The following is a 13,782-nucleotide window of genomic DNA, read 5'->3' on the forward strand; positions in this document are numbered from 1 at the left end:
TCTATTTATTTAATATATAAGGGGGAACTTGTCTTAACGTCTTAAATACAGAGGAAAAACCAAGTGTTAAAAGTAAAAAATTTTTCAATAACCAGCATGCTAGTCTTAGCAATTAGGAAAATTATAAGTGTTTCAAATAAGAATGTAATTTTTTAAATGTGTTTATTTTAGAGAAAACAAAGTAATAGCCTTGTAAAACCATGTCCTGGGAATGGGATGTTTAGACATTATTTTTAGTGTGACTACTGGAGTTATTTTGAGATACATATAAAATATAAAGTTGGATAATACGAAGTCAAAGATACTTAACATCTTTCAATGTTTTATTATTTACTACTTTTTGAGGAAGTAATATATCCAATAGTATGATTCAGGGAACATAGTAGATTAAGATTATTAAATTGATTGCTTCCTATTTACCCCTTCAATACAGATATTTATTCAGTACCAGGAATGAAGCAGCTGTGTTAGTTTATGTGATATCCAGTTATTTTACTTTATCCCCCCCCAGGTATTCGTGTGTGTGTGTGTGTGTGTCTGTGTGTGTGTCTGTGTGCGCGCCTGTGCACATCTTACAAAAGCCAAACCAAAGAATAATGTGGTTTGGGGAAAAAATCTAATGAATCACTAGCTTGATGGAATTGCATCTGCATTTATAAATTAAGCTAAATTCTACAAGCACATTCATTGGGGTTTAGCTAAAACTGGTTATAATATTGGCAGCCCTACACTTATGTACTAAAAACACATCCACAGAATCCTTTCACAACATATACGTATATCAAATCACCATGATGTACACTTTAAATATCTTACACTTTTATTTGTCAATTATACCTCAATAAAAGTGAAAACAGCAACAAATAACCACAGCCACAGTGATGGTAGTAAGCACTTTTTAAACTTTACTCAACAGGCACAGAAAGGTTAAATATCACAAGACAGAAGTGGCAGGGCCTGAACTGCTGCCTGACTCCAGAGTTCATGTCCTCAGTCATTCAAATCGTCTACATCTCAGTGTACTAGTTATTTGAAACCTCTCTCTTCTACTTTTTATAATATTATGTTCATCATAATCACACAGAGAGGGGGGAGGACTTTAAAATTACTGTCTTTCCACAAAAGTTTGTGCCTGAAAGACTGCCCGCTGATAGTGATTTATTGATATTAAGCACATAATGTACTTAAGAAGTAAGAAGTCGTTTTCAGATTGATTTGCAACTGGATTCAGATCTTTTCCGTTGCAATTAGCATACCTGTATTCAAGGGTATAATGAATGACGTGCTTGGAAAGAGTGAGGTCATGTCCAGACACATGTGATTCAAAAGGAATGACTGCAGTTGGCTTTGTCAACCACACAACTCTATCAACAAAACTATTGAAATATTTTAAGTGAAGATATTACTTGATTAAGTGACTGTTTTAACGTGTAAATGTGGTTTTAAAGACCTCTTATGCACTATACTTTTATTTTCACTAAAGTGTGAACTTTTAAACATTTTATATAATGTCTGGCTCAATGTACTAAATATAGACAGAAGCATTTCTACAAAAAAATTCAATATTAAAAAATTAAGTAGTATTTTTTAAGTATTTTTGGTTCTAAAGTAAATAACCATGATTTCCAAAAAATATCCAGATTCTAATTGCATTGAAAACTTGCTATGTCTTGGCAATTATAATAACAGCAAGCATTTCAAAGCATTCCCATCTCATTAAGCTGTATGTGGAAGCCCTTTAAATTTATACCATTTAAGCAAAAGGAGTAACTATTTTCACTAAATATCTATAGCAAGGCTCCACTTCATGCATGATGGAACACACTTCGGAGTTAAAGTAAATGATTGGAATAATTATTGCTGGGCCTACATTACCTTTGCTTCATGAAAACATGCTTCATCTGATCTAATGCCATGTTCATTTCTTTCCAGAAAGTGAGCCATCGCTTTTAGAATTCAAGCCATTCAGCAACGGTCCTCTGGTTGGCGGGTTTGTTTACCGAGGCTGCCAGTCGGAAAGGCTGTATGGAAGCTACGTGTTTGGAGACCGTGATGGGTAGGTGTCCCAATACCAACATTTGATATATCAAATGACATAGCCATTGATTAGGGGAAAGACTGCCGTAAAGTATTCAAATGAGTGTCTCCTTTTGGGGGTCAACTCTGGGACACACACAAATATTATTTCTTTTTAGTTCCACTATGTATGGTGGTTTACAGAACTACCTAAGAGATACTTTTTAAACAGACTTGATCAGGCTCATAAAATAATTGTTTTAAGGGCAGAGAAGTCTTCAGAAGGACTTTTCACATTATTTAGGCTCTTCCCTTCATCCTTACCGTAAATTTACCATAATAATGAGTCATCTGAAAACTATGGTTTTACATGAGTTTATAAATATTTTAAAGATTATCTTGGAAGGCTGCAGACTTTTGCTTTTGCCAGATTTTCAGGACTTTGGGCAAGTTAATTAGACTCATTTGGTAGGAATGCTCCAAAATTAAATTTTTGCCTAAAGTTTAGAGGTCACATTGTGAACAAGTATAAGGAATTCTGTGACAAAACCCAAATTAAGAATCTTATTTCCCAAGTCGCTGGCATTCAGGTGTATGGCAGAGCTGATATGCTTGGTCGCTACAAGGAACTAGAAAAGTGTACTGACCCCCTGATCTCCCCTGTCCCTCTCTCTGATTAATAGCTCAGCATGGAGACTAGTCCCGGAGAGGAAGTACGTATCATTCTCTGGATGAAGGGGAGGGCTTTTCTCACACTCAGGTACTTTTAGTGTCCCCAGCAAACAAAATCCTGTCTTTCAGTACTTTCTCCCCACATGGGATTTTCACAGAATTCACACACATTATGGGCTATAATATTTTTCCCTTTAGAAGCCAGGCCTATGGCACAATTATTTATTGAATATTATTTTAGACATCTGATTGTGTTTTTTAAGCAAAGGCATGTTTTCACTGTAGGTTTACGGTATGTTTGTGTTGCAGGAATTTCTTAACTCTGCAGCAAAGTCCCGTGACCAAGCAATGGCAAGAAAAACCACTCTGTCTCGGCAACGGCGGTTCCTGTCGAGGCTACTTTTCAGGTCACATACTGGGATTTGGAGAAGACGAATTAGGTACCATACGAACTATTTCTGTTAAGGTCCATTCTCACTCCCTTGCCTGAGAGGTCTTGTTCTGCTCTGAAGGATAAACATAACCCTCTCATCCTGTCTGTGTTGGAAATGTAACCTGGAGCAGAGATGGCCTCCTGTAGAAATTTCAGATGGTCCAGTTATTTATTAGGCTCGTCCAGTAAAATTCCCAGGGGATGGAGCCCGCAAGCCCGACGTGTGCCCTCACCGGGAATCGAACCTCGATCTCCTGGATCCTAGGTCGATGCTCAAGCGCTGAGCCACGCTGACCAAGCGAGAGGGGAAATTTTAAATGTCTACTAATATTTTGATGCATCTGAGTCATTTGTTTATATTTTCTATCTGAAAACCTTCCCATTTATCCATGCCTCTGGGAATAAATTAAAAATTTGTTGCAGTCTGAATTTCACCTTATCTTCTATTTCCTTTTTTTTTTTTCTTTTTGGTCCATTGGGCATGAAATTTGTGCAAAATAATCTGAGTTTTCAGATCTGCTTTGCAACAGAACAGCAATTATCTTCTCACTGATGATCTATGGGATAACATACAATTTATTTGTTGGTACATTATCAAAATATCTGCAAAAAGAAGTTGAAATTGGAATGTGATCAAAGAGTGAAATTGCTACTAATTTTAAATTTCAGAGATAAATGTCACTTTCATAAAGACTCCCTTTAAAGGAAAATATACAGACAAACAAGACTGCTATGTCCTGATAACATCAGAGATGAATTTCTCCATGTTAAGCAAGAGTGTTTCCCCCATCAAAATCAGAACATTTTCTCTAGAAGTGCAGAGTTGGTTTTCCCATATCAAATGGAGGATTCATCAGAAATGGTTCCACGCCATTTGCTTAGGTTAACAAGGAACTCAGACGAGATTCCTGAAACACATAACACATATTGCAGAGAAGAGAAACCCAGTCTGTTCCAGCTCTGGCAGCATTTCCCAATTAATTTTCCCCTGATTCTCTCCTTCCCCACTCATAGGACCCTGAAAGATACCCTTTTTCTCTTAAATCTCCTGTAACTTAAACTTCATTGTCAAACTCTTATTTTGAAATACAAATTAGGATTAATTTGCCAGTGACAGTGTTAGAGATGAATGTTTAGATGCTGTGACGGAATCATTTTGATTTCCCCAGATCTTACAAATGATTCACCATCAGTCATCTTATTAGCAGCAGCAACACTGGTTAAAATATTCAAGTGTCTGTCTTACTTAATATTATGTTGGGAGCAGAACCAACAAATGAAGCGTACACAATCCTTACACTGTCCAAAAGCTACGACATTGTGTATACTTCAGAATTAAAAATATACTTTCACTGAATTATGCTCTAATGCGAAACTGGACTTAATCAACAGCCATATGAGAAAATGAGTACGTTTTTGCATTTTTTTGAAACAAAAAATTACTGAGAGCCTGGTTTTTCTATGTGTTTTTATTAACTATAAAATCAGGATGGGCTTGTTAGAAGGATCAAACGAGGTAAACTATCTAAAGTACTTGATAAAATAAGTATTAATTTTTTCACTTCATTCCTTTGCTTTTTAACTTCATTTTTACTTTTTCTATTGTGTCTGTGTTTTTAGTGTAAAACCCATAATATCTGTTTCAGAAGTAAGAAAGTAGTAGGGTTTGCTTAGTACATGATACTAGAGTGGAATAGAGAAGTATAGATTAAATCGAGGACTATTTCATGAACAAGAACCAAATGGAAAATGTAAAGCCCTACAAACATGTAATCATAAGTACAGCTTCTAATTCCCTAGTCGTGTGATCCACTCTGTGCACTGAATTATACGGAAGGACTGGTAGTAAACAAGAGCGGGCCTGACCGGGTACTGGGTCTGTTCTGTTGCATCATCACGAACACAGCCCAGCATTTAGAGAGGAAGAGTTGGGACTGAGCATCAGGGTCTCTCTCCCTCTCTCTTTCCAAATTTCTACTTTTATTTGTTTAAAAAGATAAACATTAAAAAAAGAGTACCCCAATTCCATCTGGCCTCAAATTATCAATTATCAGTGACAACATGGTCATCGAACCTTCCAGTCTTGGGCAGAATAAATCAGGACAAAACTTGCCATTCGACACTCATTCTACAGATATTTACTGAGCCTCTGTCTGTGCAAAGCTCTGTTCTGGGTGTTGCGGGGACAGCAGCAGATAAAAAACCTAAACTGTTATCATGAAACTTACATTCTGAACAAAGACAAAGTAAATTTTAAAAAAATATATACTGTATGTCAGTTGGTAATAAGTGCTCATGAGGAAAATCTAGTTGTGAAGAGGAGTGGAGATTGCCAGAGGTTGGCACAAGTGCAATTTTAAACAGTACAGTCAAGAACGATGATATTTAAGCACAGGCTTGAAGGAGGAGGTGGAAAGTGAACCTACGAGTGGTCTCCCTAAGATAGGAACCTGAGGTGGGAGCCTGGGACGGGAACCTGCCTGTGTGCTCGAAGCCAAGAGGCCAGTGAGGCCAGAAAGGAGTGAACAAGGGGGTAAAACACTGCAAATGAGGTCAGAGCGATAGGGGTGAGTGGGGGGGGGGGGCATAGGCCACTGTCAGGACTTAGATTTGCTCTGAGAGAGAGCGGAAGCCGTTGGAAGGTATCAGAACAAGAGTGTGATCCAACTCGTAGGATCTGACTTGCTTTACACGAATCACTTTGGCTTGTGTGTCGAGGGAAGACATAGAAGGGCAAGGATAGAAGCCGGGCGATCTGTTAGGAGACTGTTGCCATAATCCAGGTGAGGAATTACTATCTGCTTGCCCTGGAGGAGCAGTGGCATTCGGACAGAAGTGAGCAGAATCTGGGTGTACTGTGAAGGTAGACACACGAGACTCTGTCATAGCCTTTAGGCGGGGGACCTTCCTGAGGGTGTGTGTGCGCGCACATACATGTGCACATATACAAACATATACTGTATACGTAAAACATCTGCTGGGCAATAGAAAGTGAGGCCTGCAATACTGTGGATTAACTTACTGCATTTCTCTCTACACAGGGGAAATTTACATTCTATCAAGCAGTAAGAGTGTGACCCAGACTCACAATGGAAAACTCTACAAAATTGTAGATCCCAAAAGGTGAGATTTTTTTTTCATATTTCTTTAAGTCAAGAAATCTTCATCTCCGCATTATTTTAGTGCATTCAAATTAGTGATAGACAAATTGCAATTAATAATCGAGAAAGATGAATGCTTCTGCCCTGTCCACTTGCTACATGTTGTCCTGAGAGGTCCCTCCGCCCCAGTTGAGGGCTGGACCGGACTTCGCGGAAACCCCAGAGCCTCACTGCAATCACACTCATGTCATTCCTCTGGCATCGGGAGCAGCATCACGTTTGTGGAATGAGACCTCGGTTACACGCCAGAGGAGGACCTGGCTATGTGAGGAAGTGGCTTCTGCTCTCCTGTGGGAAACAATGAACCGTCCTTGTCTTTTGAGAAAACTAGAAACATACTGGCAGACCTTTCAGCTGCTTACTGTGATTTCTGTGAGGTAATCAGGATAAGCTCTTTTGGCAGTTCGACATCTGAGCCTTGGTTCAAAACTATCCAGAAGCTCACAGCTCGCACACAGGCTCTTGTGACTAAGCAAACGAAAACTGAAAAAGTGTTTTGTTATTTACCACAGCAGAAAGGAGACTTGGATGTTTTAATCCTTTAAAGAGTATATTTATCCCTCCCCTGCTCCTCTCCACCCACCCATCACAACACACACAGCGTTCAAATTACCTTGAATCATAATTAGTCGTTAATTTCATGGATAAAATTGAGCTAACAGAAGCTGCTAAAATTATATACAGTCAAACAGACATTAGTCACAAGTTTGGAAACAACTAAGTATCCTCACAAAGACAACTATTGGACGCCAGTAGTTGCCAGAGCTCAGCTACACCATGCGGTGAATTTCAAATTAGTTCTATACTAATCTTCATAAGCCCATTTGCAAATTTAAATTCCTCAGTTTCAAGCCTTTTAGAAGAATAAATTCTAGTAACCTGAAAACTTTACTAGAAGCACTAGTTTAGCTCCATTTTTTAAATATTATTTACAAGTTGTAAATTGTGTGTGTTTTTCCGAAAAAGTCACTGAAAAACAGAATGGAGATTCGTGTCCTTTTACACAGAACACAACCTCTTCTGAGAGAAACAGAGGTTGACATTGGTGCTTCAGAGCAGAAAGAAGGGTGCTCAGTTCTGAAGGCCCCTCCGCAGGCTCGCATCTGGGCGTCGATGGCAGTGGCCGCCCCTCTCTCTCTAACGGACACATTTCCTTTCGCAGGGAGACAAGTTCCCGTCTGTGCCTGGGGGGGGGGGGGGGGGTTTGGGATTCTTTCCCTCCTTGTGAGTGAAACCAAGTTGTCTTTGTGAAGAGCAAAGTAATGAATGAAAAAAAATATCAGACACCGCGGTGACTGTAGAAGTTGGCAATACGTAGAAGGAAATTAAAACTCAAGTTAATTCATAAAATATCAGCATTCTAATGATTCATAACGAGGTCTGGGGATTTCACTCAGATCGAATGCCATTAGTTTCAAAATAGCCATTGCTATTCCCTTACGTTTGTCAAAGTTGGTTTGCTTTTGCAAGCTTCCTGGTCGCGTTATAATTAATTCTCCCTCCTCCTCATGAAAATCTTTCCCTCTTCATCTGGATTGTTTAGTCTGTTGGTGGTGCACTGAGGTGAATTTTACACCTTCAACCCATTATTAGTGTCTAATTACCAGGGTTGCCATAAGGGACCTTGGCTTTGTGATCTTAGGGCCCCCTCTAGTAGGGTGGTCTCAGAGTGACATACCTGAAAGGCCTGACTTCTCATTATGGTGCTTGTTTCTGGTGAGTCGTGTCATGTGTGGGGCCAGGGTTAAGATGTGTGTTTGGTTTTCAGAAGGTTGGGGGAGTAACGGAGTCCCAAAGACACCGTCCTTGTACTCAGGCATAGGCCTAACTTTCAAAATCAAACTGACTGTAAGAAAACAAATGTTTTCGTAAACATTTGTTGGGAGCCTCATGCTGTTTTGATTTGGATGTCAGCGTTTATTATTGTAGTATTTCTGCCTAGATGCGTTGCATTTCTATATGAGTAGACACTCTAGTATATGTGAGTGGGGTTATTTTGCAAACACAAGCTAATTACTAGCCTCGCAGTGTTCAGGATGTCTGCTTCAAAGCAAAAGTGTTTTTCTAAAGCTTTTGAGGGAGAAATTAAAGAAAGAGCGTCATCAACTGAAAAAACAATATGGAGACATTTCTTGTTATATCAAAAATCTATCTCAGATTAAAATCTTAGGTTAACTGTATTCTTGTGGAGGAGCCCTGGATTTGTTAGGATAATATTTTCAGAATAACTTTCAAACATCGATGGACTCCTGGCCCTGGAAGAGAGGAACAACAAATTATAAAATTTTTATATTCTATATTAGATGTCATAAGAACTACTTCCTTACCATAGGATTTGGTGTGGGTTTTTTTTTTTCTATTTTCCCCTACACACACACACATACACACACTCACATTTAAGAAAGATGAGGGAGTTTATAAACCATATGTAATATTCTTAAGTCACTTTGGCAAAAGCTGGCAAGCTTCCAGCATCACCCCTCAGTCTGTAAGGACAGTGTGGCCTGAGGCTATATGTTACTTAATCATTTACGTGAGTGTAAAATCATCTACAGGGGACGTCCTTTTCAGAAAAAGATGGCAAGATAACCTCTTATAAAAACCAAATGCCATTATTTATCATGAAAGAAAATTCAATGAGAACACAGCCAGGTTTCTCTAAGGCTTCGCTAGAACTCTAGAGTTTATTTAAAAGAAAGCAGCAAAGGGATGAACTTCGCCTCCGTGTCAGAACACTGAACGTGCCCCAGGAGTATCTTCCGAGGTGGAGCAGTCACATCTCACGGCAGAGTGGCGTTGAGATCAAGCCCATACCAGTCACCCAGCTTGCTGGGCCAACTCACTGGGTCCCCCAAAGTCTGTAGGGCCGGGTTCTGCATGCCTTATTTGGGGACCTCTTTCGGCCAGCAGTTCCAGAAAAGATCCCACCCCAGTGAGCACAAGAGCTGGGCAGTCATCTTAGTTTCTCTTAGTAGTGCTGTCTGAGACCGGTGGAGAGGAGGAACATGTCTAGCCTGGTAGGGCTGGGAGTCCATTGGTCTTGTCTCTGAATCTTCCTTAGTGCGGGCCCTGCACTAATTGATTTCCCACAGTGTGACCCTTTGCCTTTGATACGGTGCTGATGATCACCCTGCCCTGCCTCCTTCCTGCAGACTGCTATGAAGATCATTAAACAATGTATTTAAAACATATTAAACTCTGCAGTATTGTTGGTGTTCATTCCATGCACTGAAGAATTATTTTCAGGTGACCTCTCAACATTTCAGGTTGTCTTAGTTCCAAAGTTAGGGTAAAGGTGTCCATGGAGCTGTAAAGAGCTCTTCATGCCTAGTTTTCAAATATCCAAGACATGCCTTGGATGCTTGCTCTTTATGAAATCTTTTCAGGGTCAAACAGTGCTCCTGGGGCATAGAAACTAGAGAATTCCAATAGAGCTGTGCATTTTCCAAGCTTTATTGTTATAGAACAACATTTTTTTTTTTTACACTTTTGACAAAGATTCTTTCATTTTTGTTTCAGATGAACTGAAACCAAATGACCTTCTCTCTCGCTCTCTCTCCCCCTTTTTAAATTTTGAAATATTTCCGGGGTTATTTCTCCAGGAATCTGTACAACAAAATTATTCTTAATCACACTGATTTAATTACCTTGTACTCAGTCGTGCTGTATTTTAACATACTGCTTATCTGTTACCCAACCAAGTCACACAGACCGTTCCCTTACGAGGTCTATAAACGAACAATGCACATTCCAGGCTTGAGAGGTCATTTTACAGAAATGTTGTACCTCAAACTCCTGTGTGACCAATATCGAAAACTGCTCCTCCTGCCTCCTCCCTACCATTCCCCTCCACAGCCCCGCTCACTGCCCTTTGTTTATTTTCTTAAAATATCTTCATCCTACTCCTTATTACACTGGATGCTGAGGAGTGCTTTTTTCAAAAAAATCACTTCGTAAGAGGAAATCGGTTCTGTTTATCCTTTGCATATGTCGCAGGGAGCTGGCAGGCAGCTCTGCCATCCCAAAGAAAGTCATGCATAATAGAGAGGCTTTAGCCCAATAAGCCAGTCGAGTCCCAATTCATCAGTCAAAGTTTTATGCAAGTGGCCCCCCTAGGTTGATAAATCCCCACAGTGCCTGTTGACCCAGCTGCCAAGTCCTCTTGCTGCAGGCGGTGTTTTCATGGCCACCCTGACAGTAATACAAACTGTTTAGCAGCTCCATTGACCTTTCAGCTATTAACAGGGACACAGGCTCCGCTAGGGACTAGTTTTCAAACATGACAGAATTTCTTAACACTAGAGGTCATGAACAAGTATATGCCCTATAAAAATCCATTCAGCATGGTGGATTTGAAATCTAAAAGACAAGGAAGCATGTCCCACAGTTTTGCTATTGTTATTTTTCTATATGTCCAATAACTAAAAATGGATGTATCTGCCAGGTTAGACTTTATTCTTAATGTACTATATTTTATGCTGTGGCACACAATACTTTTTTTTAACTAACAAATTCTTTCTAAACTGCAATACAGCATCTGAAATTGTAAAGGCATATTACTAAAAAAATGAGATGAGAGCAAAGTAGAAATTTCTCATGAATGGATGAGCGTGCATACAGAATATATATGGTAAATGGTAACCGCCTAAGCATAACTGGAATTTTACTCATACTTTACCAAGATTTGTGTGTGTTTATGTATGAACCATACGTTTGTAACCATACAATGCAACATGAAGCCATCCCCAATTTCAAAACAAATAGAAAATATTATATAATAATTTATGGAAAAAAATGATCCAAATGACCATGTTATTTTTAAGTGGTTATAGAATTCTTCTTATATGTATATTCTGTTTCCTGGAGATGTGACCTATGACCACAGCATTCAAAGGAATTTTCTGCCCTGTACAATATGTTATAGACTTTCTTAAATTATCAGTTTTAAATATTGGAATATCAGTTCTTAGAGTAATTGTATAGATTGCTATGAAAACTTGATTGAAGTACCGCTTATAAATGGCATTTCTTAAAAGGACATAAAATGGAGAGTATGAATAGAGAAAAACACATTCTTCAAAATGAGGTTCATTTGTTAAGAGTCGAAAATTCTTAAAAGCATTTCTTTGAATTCCCATGTTTCTCGCCTGCCTGGGACAATGGCGGTGGTTATACTTGCATTGCAAGGCAATGTATCATCAGATACTGTGGTAATGGAGACAAAGGCAGATTTAATCTTGCATAAAACAGCCACATACATTTGTAAAAGAGGGTTTTCTAGAGGAAGGTGTACGTTTTAAAGAGAAAAACTGCATATTGCCCTCATTTTTTTACTAAATCATTTTAGTCGAGTTTAAAAATCTGTTGCTTAAATGACTTGTTCTTGTCAACATTGACAAGTGAATCAAAAAATACAACTTCAAAATTTGGGAATTTATCTTCATCGAGTTTATATTCCAGAAAAAGTGTTTGAGAAAGTTTCTACTATGTGTATTCAATTCAATTTAACGAACCTTCATTGAATGCCTCTATAGTGTGTCCCTAGCTCCTATGAATGTCAGTAGTTGAGGGAGGTAAGATACTGCGGTGGCTTAAATGCCATCTTTCTACAGCACCCCTCCATCCTGAACTAATTGCTCTCTCGTCTTTCCTGGGTTACTTCATTCGTGCCTGTGTCGTAACAAAGACCACACCGATTTATCCTTTTGTGTGGCACGCCTGTCTTCCCCACCGTGTCTCCGTGAGCATCGGGCCTCTGTTATGTCTTTGTCTTATCCCCATGAACAGCACTTGCCCGAGTAATGGCTGGACTTGAGGTTCGAATATGTAGTTTTTGTCCTCAGAAGGCTTTAATTCCAATTGGGAAGGGAAAAGGAGGGATAACCCCTTCCTTAGGAGAAGTGAAGCCCTGTGAGAAATGGGCTGTGTTTTATGTAATTTTTATGTTACAGGGTTCCCAGTAGAATAACAGTTTGGAAGAGAGAGAACTTACTGGACATGCTAAGTGAGGAATGTTAGTTGTTAAATTCATAACAGAAGAAAAAGATGATTTTCCCAGGTATTTAAAGACTTAAGGAAATCATAGTATTTATGTATATGACAGCCACACTTAAAGTAAACAAGCCCAAATATCAAATAATTCCATCCGTAGGTGAATAAACGTTTACTAAATCTTAGGCAGAGAAACAGCTTAGAATCCCGCCCATAATCTGCACGTCCTGTATATAGAATGTTCCGTGAAGAACAGTCAAAGCGTCTAATTGGAGGGTCAGCGTGGAAACAAGGATCGGATGCTCACTGCAGAGCCGCATGCACTTCAGAGCCGGACCCTCCTCTCATGTCTGCCTTCCTTTCCCCGGTGAACCCCACGGAATCAACACCCCTGCACGCGCCTCAAACAGGCAGCGTCTCCTGGTTGTCGTCCTTCAGCCAGAGCCACCGACATTCTTGATCTAAATGACGTCTTCTCTTTAGCGTCACCTGTTCAGGCGTAAGCCCTACTGTCGAGTAGCACATGAGCAGTGCGCCTCCACATTTGCATCACATATAACATGTAATACATTTTTGACTTCTGGGTCTCTTTTCTTGAATGAGTCAGAAAAAGGGTGAACGAGTGAATAAAAAGTGGAATTGGATAACAGAATTCCAGTTAGCAGTAAAATCTGAACAACACCTGTTTACTGAATGCCACCTGGTAAATGATTGTGGCCTATGATGCAGGAGAACTTCATGGCTACTAAAAAGTGGCTCTATTTTTTTTTTTTTCAATATATCTTTATTGATTTCAGAGAGAGGAAGGGAGAGAGAGAGAGAGAGAGAAAAACATCAATGATGAGTCATTGATCGGCTGCCTCCTGCACGCCCCCGACCAGGGATCGAGCCCGCAACCCGGGCATGTGCCCTGACCGGGAATCGAACCACAATCTCCTGGATCCTAGGTCGATGCTCAACTGCTGAGCCACACCGGCCAGGCTAAAAGTGGCTCTTCTGATGGTCAAAGACGTAAGCCACCGTCATCTCACAGAGTGGGAATTTTATATGAGGAGGAAAGAGCAGACTTGGGCTATTCAACAATGAGAAGAAGGCAGAGTTCGTGCCCTTACATTCCTTGGCATCACCATTTAACATTTTCTCCCTTATCCCACCGTCCCTTACTCCCAGAAAGACACACTTGGGAAACACATGGAAAATATCCGTTAATGTTTTCTGAGTAAAAATATGCTCAGTCCACCGATTGCCTTAGGGACCTTTCTGGAAATTGACCATTTCTAGATTTAAATAAGAGGTTGAGTAGATTTAAGGGGGTTTTCTGAATTGTCACGTTAGTTGTAAAGCACAGCACTTTCCACTTAGACTGAGACTTCTACTGGAGAGAAGAGCTAAAGAAGTCTTTACACATTTTTAATATGGTTTTGAGTCATTGTATTAACAGCCAAACCCAGAATTTTCATCGCTGCTCACAGTGCCCACAGGGGCATAACAAGACAACCTATCTCAGGA

At 39.7% G+C, this 13,782-nt stretch overlaps 1 protein-coding gene across 2 annotated transcripts in view; it reads left to right on the forward strand.

The window, feature by feature from the left end:
* Positions 1-13,782, forward strand: part of HHIP (hedgehog interacting protein) — a 79,349-nt gene that overhangs the window by 60,753 nt on the left and 4,814 nt on the right. For both annotated transcript variants that reach the window (XM_016206918.2, XM_016206919.2), the window contains exons 9-11: positions 1,933-2,056; positions 2,998-3,128; positions 6,163-6,244. In XM_016206918.2, the coding sequence (XP_016062404.1) occupies positions 1,933-2,056; positions 2,998-3,128; positions 6,163-6,244 (337 nt within the window). The remainder of the gene's footprint in view (positions 1-1,932; positions 2,057-2,997; positions 3,129-6,162; positions 6,245-13,782) is intronic.

Source organism: Miniopterus natalensis, chromosome 4 (assembly GCF_054644295.1).
Source record: "Miniopterus natalensis isolate mMinNat1 chromosome 4, mMinNat1.hap1, whole genome shotgun sequence".
Classification (NCBI taxonomy): Eukaryota; Metazoa; Chordata; class Mammalia; order Chiroptera; family Miniopteridae; genus Miniopterus; species Miniopterus natalensis.